The 14,153-nt window shown below is 50.7% G+C and overlaps 6 protein-coding genes across 6 annotated transcripts; 4 read left to right on the top strand and 2 right to left on the bottom strand.

Annotated features, from left to right (window-relative positions):
* Positions 1–62: 62 nt before the first annotated feature.
* PMZ80_007680 (uncharacterized protein) lies at positions 63–1,178 on the top strand (the record flags this gene model as incomplete). The annotated part of the gene is made up of 3 exons (XM_064876086.1): positions 63–390; positions 447–511; positions 558–1,178. 3 exons carry the CDS (start codon positions 63–65, stop codon positions 1,176–1,178), a joined length of 1,014 nt encoding a protein of 337 aa, XP_064728350.1.
* A 1,314-nt stretch (positions 1,179–2,492) lies between these two features.
* PMZ80_007679 (uncharacterized protein) lies at positions 2,493–4,066 on the bottom strand (the record flags this gene model as incomplete). Its single annotated transcript, XM_064876085.1, has 2 exons — positions 2,493–3,955; positions 4,009–4,066. The coding sequence occupies 2 exons, from the start codon at positions 4,064–4,066 to the stop codon at positions 2,493–2,495; spliced, it is 1,521 nt and encodes a 506-aa protein (XP_064728349.1).
* A 546-nt stretch (positions 4,067–4,612) lies between these two features.
* PMZ80_007678 (uncharacterized protein) lies at positions 4,613–5,973 on the bottom strand (the record flags this gene model as incomplete). Its single annotated transcript, XM_064876084.1, has 2 exons — positions 4,613–5,680; positions 5,728–5,973. 2 exons carry the CDS (start codon positions 5,971–5,973, stop codon positions 4,613–4,615), a joined length of 1,314 nt encoding a protein of 437 aa, XP_064728348.1.
* Positions 5,974–7,940: 1,967 nt separating this feature from the next.
* On the top strand, positions 7,941–9,941 carry PMZ80_007677 (uncharacterized protein; the record flags this gene model as incomplete). Its single annotated transcript, XM_064876083.1, has 3 exons — positions 7,941–8,196; positions 8,255–9,114; positions 9,162–9,941. The coding sequence occupies 3 exons, from the start codon at positions 7,941–7,943 to the stop codon at positions 9,939–9,941; spliced, it is 1,896 nt and encodes a 631-aa protein (XP_064728347.1).
* Positions 9,942–10,421: 480 nt separating this feature from the next.
* Positions 10,422–11,771, top strand: PMZ80_007676 (uncharacterized protein; the record flags this gene model as incomplete). Its single annotated transcript, XM_064876082.1, has 1 exon — positions 10,422–11,771. The coding sequence occupies one exon, from the start codon at positions 10,422–10,424 to the stop codon at positions 11,769–11,771; it is 1,350 nt and encodes a 449-aa protein (XP_064728346.1).
* A 918-nt stretch (positions 11,772–12,689) lies between these two features.
* Positions 12,690–13,994, top strand: PMZ80_007675 (uncharacterized protein; the record flags this gene model as incomplete). The annotated part of the gene is made up of 1 exon (XM_064876081.1): positions 12,690–13,994. One exon carries the CDS (start codon positions 12,690–12,692, stop codon positions 13,992–13,994), a length of 1,305 nt encoding a protein of 434 aa, XP_064728345.1.
* Between the last annotated feature and the right edge of the window lie 159 nt (positions 13,995–14,153).

The raw sequence follows: 14,153 nt of genomic DNA, 5'->3' as shown, positions 1-14,153 counted from the left end.
ATTAACCATCAATACTGTTTTCATAATCTCGAGTGTGCATAGACTTTCGTCAACCTAGCGACATGGAGACTCCCGGGGCTGCGCCGGCAGACGCTATCTTAGGGAACCAGGACCGACCTATCGAAGCCGAAGCTGACGCCGGATACGCGAGCGACACTGATAGCAATGCCGGGTCTGACTTAACATCACTCTCGTCTTCAGCGTTCAACTATCAATATGAAAATGGTCGTCGTTATCATGCATACCGCGCGGGCAAGTACATCTTGCCCAATGACGAGAAAGAACAAGATCGACTTGACTTGATGCACCATGTTTTCCGGTTAGCACTCGATGGCGAGCTATGCTATTCGAAGCTCGATAATCCATTGAACATCCTCGATATTGGAACGGGTGAGGGACATTCACATGCTGCGCTCTAATACGAGCCCCGTCTAATGATGCGATAGGAACAGGAATATGGGCTATCGAAATGGGCGATGAGTATCCTGAAGCCCGAGTGATCGGCACAGACGTGAGTCGATTTCTTGGTATGGAATGATGCCTCTGACACCTCCCAGGTCTCACCAATCCAACCAAATTGGCTGCCACCAAATGTCTTCTTCCAAGTCGACGACGTCACAGATGAGTGGGCATTCCCAGCCGAGCACTTCGACTTCATCCACATAAGGTGTTTAGGAGGAGGCGTACGTGACTGGCCAGCAATTCTCAAACAGGCATACAACCACCTCAAGCCAGGGGGTAAAATCGAGTTAACTGAAGGGCGAACTCACCTGTGCTGCGACGACGGCACTTACTCTACGAAAAGCGAGACCTACCGATGGGTCGACACATTCCACAAAATAGCCCGCGCCAATGGCTTGGAGTTTGACCCGTTCCCGATGATGCCAGACTGGTTACGAGAGGGAGGCTTTGTCAACGTCAACGTTACGGAGCGACCGTGTCCCATTGGCACATGGCCCAAAGATAAGAAGTTGAAAGAAATGGGGAGATTCTTCAGGCATCAATTTATTGAAGGTGCTGTTGACAGTTATTCTCTTGCCCTTTTCACTCGGATTGGCGGTTGGGACGAGGCGGCGGTTCATGTATTGCTTGCGAATGTGAGGAATGAATTCAAGAACAACAAGGTGCATGTGTATACTCACTGCTCTTATGCTATTGCGGAGAAACCGCGGAACTAGTCGGGCGACTAAGTTGGGTTGGTGTTGGGAAGGCATTCTGTGTATAACCGGAATTTGGACACGGGACACGGAAGGCACGATTGCATGATTAGAGATACCCTGACGCTATGACAGAATGAGGAACGACAGTACTGTACTTGGCTTTCTGCGGTTTTCTCTGTGCCACCAGCAATCATGGCCACAGACCACAGGCAGTGCGAACGCAACCACGGCGTGTACATTATCTTCGCAAGGCGTCCGTGCAGAGGGCCACCGTATACCAACTCGACACGCTCTAAGCACCAGTATAATGAGTCTATTTTTCTCCACGTTTACACCCGGGTTTCGAACCTTGAGTCCCGCCTCCCACGGGGGGATACGGTGGATAACTTATAAGAGAGAATCCTAGGACACCATCGTCCTGCGAATGTCGCAAGCCAATGCAACTAGAAGGCCTACGTCTAGTACACAGGATCTGATGGTATTGGGTGATCCTAGCAGCTGACGAGCAGGAAACCCAGGTCTTGCCAAAGATTGACTACTGCGGTGTAGGATGAGATTGTGGTGGTGGGGCTATTGAGAGCCCCTGGGACAATGGATCGCTACTGGGGGTACATCTGGCCGGAGTTGGAGGGTTCATCATGTGCTAGGGCTTGCGCTGTACTCTTGTGCTAAGAGAAGACATGGAATCAATATTGCCATTGTGCGTGATTCTCACTACGTGTATATTGAAGTGTGAAAAGTGGTATGACTTGTCGATGCAGACTCCTGAGTAATGATTTATGCTTGGCAAGAATAAAATTCGGTATTTCAGAGGTATCCTATTCGATACCAGCAGTCACGCTGGACACGGACAGTAGTGTCACGCTAACTCTCTTACATTGTCAGTGCACACAGCATGCGAACAGTGGTATTAACATTGGGAAGGCTCATCAGATTGTGGACGAGAAGCATGATATGGATTCGACGAGCGTCCTTGTGTATGGGCGTGAAGTTCTGGCATAAGGGTACACTAGGTGGTTAGCGGCTATGTCCGGGCGTCTAGAGGTCATCTCCGGCCACATCAGCGCGTGGAAGGAAACACTGCATGGATCTTTCTGTACAACTCCTTCACCACCTGCTCAGCTATCTATCTCTGTTTCTTCGCCAATTCCTTACATCGCACAGTACACATCCATGTCACCGTACTGAATAACTATTGCTATGACGATGAGTACACTGCAGGCGGTCTGTAGAGGCATGGAAGGCCGACATCAACTTTGACATAACTCAATCGTACATTCGCTCCTCATGTCGTGTTAGTTCTGTCATCAGACTCTTCGATGCCGTGACCCTTTACTCCTCGTCCGGCAGGACGACAATCTCTTGTGGCCCTTCTGGCTCACTCCTCAACGATCGCAGAAAGGTATCGAAGTCTTCTGCATCATCTCTGACAACCGTGACCGGTTCTTGGCCATCAACGAACAGTACCAAAGTCATGGTGTCCTTGGTCACAATACCTGCCACCTTGCCATGGGCGAACAGCTTCTGAATTGTGTTGCAGGCCGTCTTGTCTCGCGTTCTCTTCCGGGGGCCACCGAGTGCCTGTTTGAAGACAAAACTTGAGGAAGCATTGACGGGCAAGGTGACTGGAGCCATTGAGTTTGGTTGCAAGCATGGCACTGGTGTGAACGACGTTGACTTATGTTGGCAGAAGCCTGGGTCTGCTTCTTTGGGGATAGGCGAGGAGGAAGGAAGTTGGTCTGCTTGTGGACTTTGCTTGGGTGGAACTGTGTCGGTACATGTTGAAGCTTGGCTCGATGTAGGCTTGCTGGCTAAGGCGTTGGACATCTCTGGCGTGGCCGAGGAGATATTTTTGCTGCGTTTAGCAACGAGGGGTTCCGCACTCGAAGATCGTGCTGATATTTCGGCTGAGGAAAAGCTTCTCTTGTGGGTTTTGACTATGCTTCCACGCTGAGTTGCTCGCTTCTCGCCACGAACAGTGATGGTATCGTTATCCGGACTTCGTTGTGTATTTAGCAAACCCGCAAAGCCCGCGGCATTAGCGACAATGTCATCGTTATCACCATATACCATCGGGCCACGCTCTACACCAGATGGCTCATGACCCTGTCGTTGCTCCTCCAAGCTTTCTCTGGCTCGAATCTGCTTGACAATTTCTGCTTTGGCCCTTGACCGTTGTTTGATGTCGAGGACCGGATCCCAGATATGGTATTCAACCTCGTTCCAGATTGTGCCGTCTGGCCGCGTCACACGCGTGCTTGGTGGTCCAGCAGAGACAATGATCACCGCTCGGCCGTCATTGATGCTTTTTCCAATTCGCTCTTGAACCACTAGGATATGTGCTCGCGCCCCATACTTGTATCTGGCGGCTAGCAAATTTTTGTCTGAGTGGCGAGGACGGAACACTGCCTCACGGCCATCTTGCTCGGGGAAGCTGTTGTCCCAGCCTGTAGAGCGAGCACATGTGATGGTGGTGGTGCCGTGGCATTCGAGGTGATCCTCCAAGTCCCTCACGAGATGTCGTGGAAGCTGAACACCAATTTGTTTGTCACCATCCAAGAACTCAATTTTTTCCAGGTGGAGTCTGGACGTCACCTTCTCCGAGTTCATCGTGGTTGAAACGCTGGATGTCGATGCGGTCTTGGTCGTGTACAACTTCTGTGTAGGTTTCGGCGTGAATGTGCCGGGCACGAGGCTCGAAGGAGTGATTCTGTTCAGTCGGTCGGGATGAACACCGCGCAGTCTCTCGACCACACGTTGCTTGCCATTGGACGTGTTGTTGGGGTCTGCTTTAGCTATGAATCCATAGTCAATTGTCTGCTTCGCTGGTACTGGTAATACAACTTACCAGAGCGCGGTACAGGTCCATGGTCGGACTTGAGAGACGACGGTCGTCTTTGAGACATTCGAAGGTATGAGAAACGTCTAGCAAGTCGTGTCACGCTATTTGAGATAAGTTTCGGCGTGGTTGTAAGCGTGAAATGAGGACTTGGTAAGCTTTGAGGCAATAGCAGAACCCATGAACAAGAGAGATCAGGACGAATTCAGTTTCTGACGAAAACAATCACATGTGACGTGGAAGCGTGGCGTGGAGCATTGCCTGTGAAGGTCAAATAAGTTTTCACTTTCCTTAGGATTACCGAGAAAGGCTTCACGAGTGAAGGCTGGTCCATCTTACTTGCCACTGGCACGAGACGAGACTCGTCGTCAACCTGCGTGCTCTTTCAAGTGATTGACTCGAATCACGGAACATCCATGTGCCCTAGCAGAACCGGCGTAGCTTGGTTCAACCAATATCCATAATTCACCAGCGGCACAGCCTTTGGCAAAATTGTATGGATGTATTGGCGGCTTTGCAGTGCTGCTGCATAGCTCAGTCATTCTTAAGGAACTGGGAACTCCTGTCCTCCATCTTTGCTCTTCGCGAGTAGAATCCCTAGACGATGATTCCATCACTCCTTTGACATAACCCTTGCTAGAGACAAGTCCTCCACCGAATTCCTCCTACCCCAGTTCCTCGGTTGCGCCTTTATGAACGCGCCGCAAGCTCCGAGATATCCTTCGTGTCGCAAGAAATATGCTTGCTTTTCTCCCTTGGACCAGAACCGGATAGCGTACGAAAGAGTATTCATGGTCTGGGCATGTCCCCGAATGAAGGATCCGCCGAAGTAGATATGCTTCAACTCGTGCTTCTCGGATTGTAGGTAAGCGATTTGGCCAATGTTGTTGGAAATGGCGAACAGCAAACTTCTGCTCATGTCTTCAATTCGAAATCCGGCATCCGCATGGATGTCCTCCTTCGCCAGACCTTCTCCGTCTTCAGCGTGTCTCTCAGCGGCTCTCTTCATCTTAAAGACCTTCCCGAACGTGCTGGCAATTGTGGTGCTTTTCAAACCAGTGATATTCGTACTGGTGCCGAAACCCGTACCATAAATATCACCGACCAACATGTCGACACCAGCATTGTCACCACGATCGGCCATAGCCAGCATCTCATCAAAGGTTCGGGCCCCTGTCAGCAGCGACAAGATGCCCCAAAATGTTCCGCCTCCGAGAGAAGTGCCACCGACTCGCTGAAACTGCTTTGGTCCTGATACCTTGATCATCGACACGCCGGAACCAATGTTGACCAGTAGATATGGATAGATGTTTTCCCTGTTTTCCACGAAATTCATTGGTTCCGTTTCACTAAAAGTAAATACTTCTCTAGGAATCTCTGTGATGAAGAAGTCGAGGCCAATGATGAGGCAGTCCATCTCATCTTCGCGTACCACATTCACGTGCAGCACGTCTCTCATCTTGTCGTAGAATCTGAATGCGCCACCACCCGTCGCGATGATACACATGTCTGCCGGCTTCGAGCCATTGAGCTTTGATTGCTTGTCTTTCAGGTCTTGTATGAAGGCTATGCACTCGTCGATTCGGTCGGTCTCGAAGTTGAGGAAGTTGAGTCGTCCACCACCTACCGCTGACCCGGATTCGCGGGAGAAGTATACCAGCTTTGCTAGTGACCCGCCAATCTGGTACGTGTCAGCCTTGGGCTTGCGCAACCAGAAATTTGACTCACATCGACCGCAATGTGGCTGACAACATCAACATGGTGAGGCAGCCGAATATCCTTCTGCTCAAAGTGCACGTACTCGCTACCGCCATTCTTACTCACTGTCTCGTCATTGACAATGAATGCTCCCTCGACATTGATCTTCACTGAGGCAGGTTTCGGTGGAGCTTTGGACACGCGACTCGGCAAGCTAGGTGAGGCAGGCTCAATTGAAGGTTCTAGGACGGGGGTGTTGGCTTGCGGTTGAGCCATGGCGATGACAACATATAAGCATATCTGCGCAAGACCCGGAATGTGTGACGGACAGGGTTGTAAGGTCCTGACCGGCTATCTGACATCCTGTTCCATCGGATACCGAGGGCTTTTGGTGGTATCAGAAAATAAATTCATCCCACCGTCACTCAAGATTACTGTGTAGTACCCATACTAACTTAGTCACTGTTGCGCACGTCCAAGCTGCGATAATCTGACGCACAATTCCACCTCCGAGACCTCGGCCCGAAAGGCCCATAAATGTTCGTTGGTGGACGATGCTCCCAGCTCTCAGGTACTCACGAGATCAACTTCTTCTTTTATCCTACGTGCGACGGCTAGAGCTTACCGACACAGAAACGTTCATTGAATCCCCGTGCGCCCTTGTCCAGTACCATCAGCTAATTGTCTACCATCGGTACGATAATAGATGAGATGAAAAGTAGGGCTCCTTTTGTAACAGCCTCATCTCAACTTCGCTGCTGCCTTCACTTTGATGATATGTTTAGTCTCGAGACACAAGGCACCATCATTAATTCTACCTATACAAGACGGGCGACGCATTAAACTCCAACTCGCCTACTGCTCGGGTCCAGGACTGAAAGCGCTGAATAAGTTAGCGCGACTGGTTGATTTCTCTGTTCTTCTGAATTTCGCTGTATGTGTACTACATCTTCTGCTCCAGCTTTGACAAGAGCAAAACAGAATCGCAAACCTCGAAGTTGCTGTTCATCCTGCCCTAGCCGCGATTGAAATCTCGCAGCATCCACAAGACTAAATCACAATTACGACAAATTGGAAAAGTCACCTACGATGTTGCTCTCATTTCCGCCTGAGATACACCGCATGATAGCTAGCTATCTTCCTTATCCAGACCTACTGGCACTCACTCTGACCCACCCGATATTCCGAAGCCATTCACTTGTCCGCACGACCAAATCCAGCAGAGTAGACTGGTTACTTGATCGTGCTATGCTGGGCCTACCTCTGCCCACTCAGTCACGATGTCGCTGGTCCTCCGACAATGAGTTTGTATCACATCCAGAAGTCATCACGATCATGCGAAAGCGCAGGCAGCATGTGGAGTGTGCCGAGATGTCCTCTCAAATAAATGGCAAAGGATCCTGTTTTGTAGTGGAAGGTGAAGCATGTCCTCGCCTTATGCTAGGCGCAAGAGGTGAAGAGATATTATCTCAGTGTGGCAGTCAAGGCAATAGTGATGAGCTGTTGGCTGCTCTTTTACGGGCGAGGGCTTCCATTGAATTCACTACGAAGGTGCGGAAGGCTGGTCTGAAACTTATATACAGCTGGCAGGGTGCGCTCGTGGCGATCCTCATTGCTGCTGCATTGTGGTTTGTGGTGTAGGCAGATTGGGATAAGCTGAGGAGAAAGTCTTGTGTCCATGTAATGCGCCTGACTTTCGTGTGTATAGTCAACTATGTCTCATTCGAGAGCCTTGTTGTGAGTCCGTCGCCTCGCACTCCAGTTCGCCAGCGTCATTCCGCAAGTATGTAGCCTGACCTGCGAGCCTCCTCTTTGAGCGGAGAGCACCTTGCTACATCGCGAATCTAGATGCCTTGATCCCCAAAGCCGATAGTTGGCAATCTCAACCACGTGATATGCTTGACCAGAGTGGAGGGCTTTTCGGGTCTTGGCGATTAGCGGACAACGCGCGACGCGCCTTAGCGGATTTGTCTTGTGAAGGTTCTCGCTTCGATACAACCAGCGATCTGATCAGAAACTCTTTACGTTACGATAACAGCCCATCTCATCAAGTAACGCAAGCGAGAGTCGCGACGCCTCTGATCAAACATACTTCATCGCTACGCACAAGGGTCTGCTTGTTGGACACAACCGCCAACCGGAACGCTCGCTCACAGCATCTCATAAGTCCGCGACATAATCCGCCATTGCGAGAACGACTGTTTCGAATGAACGTCAAGTGAGAGTTCTACTCCAGAACTTGGATGGAAGCACCCGCACAGACAACCACAAGGACCAGCTTTACGCCTGTGAACATTCCTCAGAATGTCCTCACTCACTCTTCAGTCAATTCTACAGCAGAAACCGCAACGAATGACATGATAGACAACTCGAGATATGCCTCCCCAAAACTTTCTGATGATGGCGGCTCTGATGTCCTCGAGGACGTTCCATCGAAGTCGCCAATGGACATGGCAGGCGAAATGACAGACACAGACGACATGATTACTGTCTATACGGGTCAGTTCTGATTGAACAGCACCCCAAGCTTGTCCGTATGAGCTAACGTGACCGGCAGCGAGGCCAGCTACCAAGACTGCCGAAGCCTCGGCCAATATACATGATTCCGCTGGGAGAGATACACGGCCGGATTACAGCTCAAGAACTAGCGAAAGCGAGGACGACCAATCACCTGCAGAGAACAAATTCTTTCTCGAATCTGACATACCGTCAAGGCATGTCTCCAAACGTGATGCACTACCTGCTTCCAAGGAGCCATCAGTCGAAGGGCTATACAAAGATCCTAACGTGTATACAAAGTGCATGAGGTGCATTAGTGGTCATCTCGGCTGCGACAGAAGAGCGCCGTTTTGCAACAATTGCAAATCAGCATCGGATTGTGTTTACCTGAAGAAGGCAGGTTTTCGAAATCAAGGGGAAGCCTTGCAGGCATACCGTGCCTCACTTCTACCCGAGAAGAAGGACCTCACTAGGCGAGAGTCTTCATTCAAGGCGCCACATACCATGATTAAGTCGGAAACACCTCGACCCCAGGCTAAAACAACTATGAAGAGCATCGAATGGCTGGACGGCGACATCTCACATTCTCAGAAGAAATGTCCTTCATCGATAATGAAGTTGATCGGCAAGCATTTGGCGGAATTTGAAGCCTCGGTTGCCGCAACAATATGGCCTAAGAGCAAAACCTGCTACATTGATAAAGGGAGAGATATACAGTACGTTGATGCAGAGACAGATCAAGAAATTCCAGTTGCGAGATACACTTATGGAGGAGGCCAACAATTCTTCGTGGTCTGGCTACCTCCGAAAGATCCTAATGAAGTACCGCGGCCAGCAATATCCAAGGTTAGAGTCTACAACAACGATGGTCCGAAAATCCGAAACGGGAAGTCCTGGAAACCGGTTATGTGGCGCACTGTAAGTCTCAAACGGGACACGCAGAAAGGATGCACTAACCATGGCAGTGGGTTCCACATGGTGTTCACCATCGAGCACGGGACATCGTTCGATACATGAGAGACTTAGCACCCAATGAGAAATGGATCCCTTCGGATGTGAAGCACCCGGCCTCGTTGGACGTGGTTGACCTGGATCTGGGAGAATCGAATGAGGTGAGACCGCCATCTAGACAAAGGTCGGCAAGCACACTACTGCAGGCTGGCAGCAAACGAGCTCGAAACGATTCTGTTGTCTCAAACGACGACACTCAGAACGGCATGCATACCTCGAAACGACGAAAGAGTCACAACGTAGGGCAGTCCTGGAAGGATAATCCAAACATGGTCCGAGAGCGTGGTCCTGGAGGCCTCTTCTCAGGCCGTCCTTCAGTGGCTAGTATTGATGAGCCAACACATTCCCACGCGACACGATCGAGTACAAAAGCAACCTTACCGAAGCCGACGGCAAGACCTCCATCGACTAGGTTCATTGTGCGTGAACCGACCAGAAAAGGGCCGAACCTTGCGGTCGTGTTTCAAGATAGCTCGGGAGAAGTAAGGGGAACTTACCCATATGACGAATGTGACACGGCGCAGAAGCTGTTCGATGTTGCATGCGTTGCTCAAATCGCTCAGATTGAGCCACCAGCGACGCGACTATTGAAGATACAGTTTGATGGCGGCGGTGAAGGACGAATACGGCCGGACAACGAGCAAGACTTTGAGAATGTTTTTGAGGCGGAATTGAAGAAATTGATTGATGGCGACAAGGGTAGGAAGGAATTCAGGGTTACTGTGACCCCGTAACTCTGAGACTACCGTCCACGACCCTGGAACCATCTTGGATAGCTTCTGGACCAACAGTATATGCTGGCTAGAGGCAGTATCGAGTCTCGCCACAACATCTCTGGCTGACTTGAGGCTGCATGATCCACACTGGCTGCCATGGAATGGAAAACCTTGAAGGTTCTGCTTCGTAAGTACTTGGCCTCTATTTCGTGATCTACCTACAGTCTCGCGTACGGCACCCTCAACGCACAGTCATTGGCTTGCTTGATCTTCGAACCACATTGAGCTCAGCGCGATGATCGTAGTTGCACTTTCAGATCCAGAAGCTTCGTCATTTTCCCAACAAACACATTCGATCTTCTCTCACTGGTATCCACACTGCCCCGTGCCCCAATCACCTTGGAGCATATTCTTCACTACATGCTAAAGCCTTCAAGCCCTTTGCCTAGCTTCTCTGCATGCTACGCCACCAGTATACTATCGATCTACCACCCCACGATGTCCTCTATCAATGGCGATATGTCCGCGGCGATGTGGAAAACCCCCGATCGACATGAATCGCTCAAGAAGATCGAATACATCGAAGGGGACTGGCAGACTATCCCTATATCTTTGCTTCACCAGCTAAGCGATCATCTCGACCACGAAGGCGACGTAGACTTTGCAAGCACTCTTTGGCCCAAGAAGGACCCGATACGTCTGGACCGAACAAACCAGGGCAAAGCTGCAAAGTACCAGCTTGAGGGTGCCGCCAACGATCAGAAACTGAAAGCTGCTCGCTTCTCGTACAGCGCAGGCAAGACTAAGAAGCAGAGCACTGTGGTCGGCGTGCCCGACGAGCAGGACCCTACACGTATCGAGCCAGTCATTGTTCGACATAGGAAAGGGCATTCAGTCTGCAACCCTGGGGGCATGAGCGGCTGGGATGGAAACAAGCAGGAGATATGGAGGCCGATTCACAAACGCAGTGAAGCAAACGAAGGCCCAGAGCGAACTATCCTGCGGATTACTGAAAGGAAAGATCCAATAGTTCGACCAGCGCCATCTGCATCGGCCATTGAGCAGCCCGTGGCTGCTAGCGAACCAGACCAGCACCTAGGTAACCAACAAGAAACCTGTGGCGACGCCGGATGTGAGCAGCAGGACTCAAGCCCAGCACGCGAAGATCAGAGTGCGAATGAGGACCGACTGCAATTAGGCAAGCGCAAAAGATCGGATTCAGCTATATCCATCGCCTCGAGTATCAAGAGTGAACCGACAGAAGATTCCATATATAACCCATTGGGGCAGCACCTGCAGCGTGAGGACGTCGCTCAACGCGCTCGCGACGAGGACGAGGAGACTCAATGCACTACGGACTCCGGCCCGGATCCTGCGGTGCAGCATTCCTTGTCACAGAACCCGACTTCATTCGACACATTCGATCCGGACTTTAGCCAACGCACGAGTCTCGCATCCTCAGCTACAACTGTTGTTGGGAGTACACCATCTACACCCACTCCTCCCGCATCTAAGCCCATAGATAGAAGATACAAGAACGTCGGCGTTATCTTCTTCGACATCAACAATCAGGTCCGACAAGGCTACAACCTGCCATTCTCAGAATGCAGTTCTGCTCGTGATTTGTTTGATGCAGCTCGCGTTGCTAAAGTAGCAGACAAGCATACACGTACTTTAGAGGTTCAGATCGGCATTCAGACCGGCACTCAGATTGGGAAAGAGGAGGCTGAGCATGTTCGACGAGATAATCAATCTGATTTCAAGCGGCATGTTCTGGAAAAGCTAGAGAATGTGCTGGCTAGAGGTAGACATAGCAAGGTTGTGGTTATGGTCAAGAAAGACATGTGATTGCGGTGTTGGATGGCAGCAATGTACGGGAAGCTGCGCGGGAGAGTCCAGTCGAGCTGGCAGTCTGCTCTTACTTTTGGTGATATGCCGACCAAGATGTGGCTGCGTGTGTAAAGAGTCCCGTAAACCGATACGCGGACGCCTACGATGTGTCCAAGAAGTCTGAGTACGTCCGTAGTCGTGCGCTGCTCCGGCGAGCGTCACGGTGCTGTTCCTGTCCTGGAAGGGGATGGTGCATTCCACAAAACTCTCTAGCCATTTTCGGAATAGTCACCTCCAGTCAACCATGACTTTCACAAAATCCCCAGGCCTTGACCCTCTTTCCTTCTTGTCGTATCAGGTCGTACACCAGCCTAACGCCGCTGGTCCGCCAGGCACATCATGTCTGGCTAACTATGGCTTCGGGACATTACATGAGTGCCGTCAAATCCAGTCTAGCAACCAGAAACTGCAATTACTCATGACGCGTTGCTAAGAGCCTACAGCATGTTACTTGCGGAACATAACACGTTCCGCTGAAGATGTGCAACATGCCGTGGCCTTCAAGCAGTCGAAAGGACGTAGAGGGTTGAGAGGTAACCGTTAAGCTGGGTAAGTCATACATCAGTCACTCTGGCGTGGAATCAAGCTTGAATTTCAATGAAGACCAAATGAGGGAGCGGAATTCGTTGATTCTCCGTGCTAGAGTCCGGCTCATTTTCACTATGAGATTTTCACTTTGATAGATAGGCAATGACGCATAGTAAGTTGTTGTTGTTGTTGGTCTAGCAGGTTCGATCAGCCCTTCACGTGTGAGCACCTGCCAAGTCTTCCGCTGTCAACATACCGTCTAAGTGCACTCTTTCCGGACTCGATATCATAACACACTTGCTTCACTAGGAGTTTGTCGTCTTCATGCGCAACGAGCAACGCAACACAATGGCCGGCAATAATGGCATTGCTTCATCTACCAATCGTGTCCCCCTTCACTCCTCCCTCGAGGGTCTCACTTACCTCGATGGCAGTCATATGGACACCATTCCTGACGGACTCCGGAATGAGATTAGCATCCACTTCGCACATGGTGGTGTGGACGACTTTTCTACGAGGATGTGGCAACCAGACAGAGGCACTATGGACACAAAAGATCAGTGCGTTGTGACCTGGCGAGCGGATAACGATTTGGAGCATGCTCTGCCAGCAACTCGCTTTACCATCCATAACACACATCACAGCAACTTCAAACTCAGACAGATCATTGTCGTTGGTATGCCGGATGCGATGGGCAATGGAAACATCAAACACGTTATGCTAGTATATCGGACCAAATCTGGGCAAATCCCGAATCACGCCCAGTGGACGGCTTCGACATGGAGGATATGGCGGCCTATTCATAAAGGAGGAGAGCAGAGGTCGCTTCAGATGCCAAAGGTGCTACGAGTGGTTGAAGCCGATCGTCCTGTCGTAGCTCACATTGCACCCTCGCCCGGGCAACCTGTTCACGCAGTCTTGAGCGAGCCCTCTTCACATACTGAATCACGAACGAACACGGTACCGCAGATTTTGGAGAAAAAGTTAACAGCTAAAAGATATCGGTCCGACGAGAGCTACACCATCGGGCATCGGCGCCGTCGACCACGGTGGGGCCGACCTTCTTCGTCCGATTACTCTGATCAAGGAGAGTACACACCACGCCCAACACGTAAGCGTGGACCGTCGCAGAGACACCTCGAGGTAGCCATCGATCAAGGAACAGGGACTGCTACCATCGAGCGAGAAGATCAAGCTCAACAGTCACGGCACGGTACACCACAACAAGCTCTCGATGAGCCAACGAACACCAATAACATACTTCCGTCACATACAGACATTACCCTTATTTCCGTGACCACGCCGATCAAGCAATCGAATAGTCGATCTTCCTCAATCGAAGCTTCTGCTCCATCAGACCAGTACGGCAAGATTTTGGTGGCCTTCAAGGATGGAAGTGATACCGAACAAGAGAAGGAAACTCTCGACACATACGAGACAGCTCGAGATCTCTTCGATGCCGCATGCGCAGCCAAGATAGCCACTCCTGCGACTAGATTGCTGGAGGTTAAGGTTAGTGACAAGGAGCATGAGGTCATTCGGAAGGACAAACAACCAGATTTCGAGAAGAAAGTACTTGCTGTGGTTAACTCGCTCTTGTTCTCGAAGACAAGGGCCGAGGAGATTGTTGTTGTTGTGAAGCCTTACATGTGAGCTTAGGCTTTTGTATTATGCTGGCCGGCGCTCGCATGCAGAATAATAGATCGAGAGGGGAGCTGAATCTGGCGACGAACACCCCTGGCGCTCGGGTCACGGTATAGTGAGGGACAACCTTTTCACCGTCAACGTCACTCAAGGCTTCGCGCGAGACAA

This window comes from Knufia obscura, assembly GCF_036327395.1.
Source record: "Knufia obscura strain CCFEE 5817 isolate CBS 148926 chromosome Unknown scaffold_9, whole genome shotgun sequence".
In the NCBI taxonomy this organism is placed as follows: Eukaryota; Fungi; Ascomycota; class Eurotiomycetes; order Chaetothyriales; family Trichomeriaceae; genus Knufia; species Knufia obscura.
This window is presented reverse-complemented; position numbering and strand designations above follow the sequence as displayed.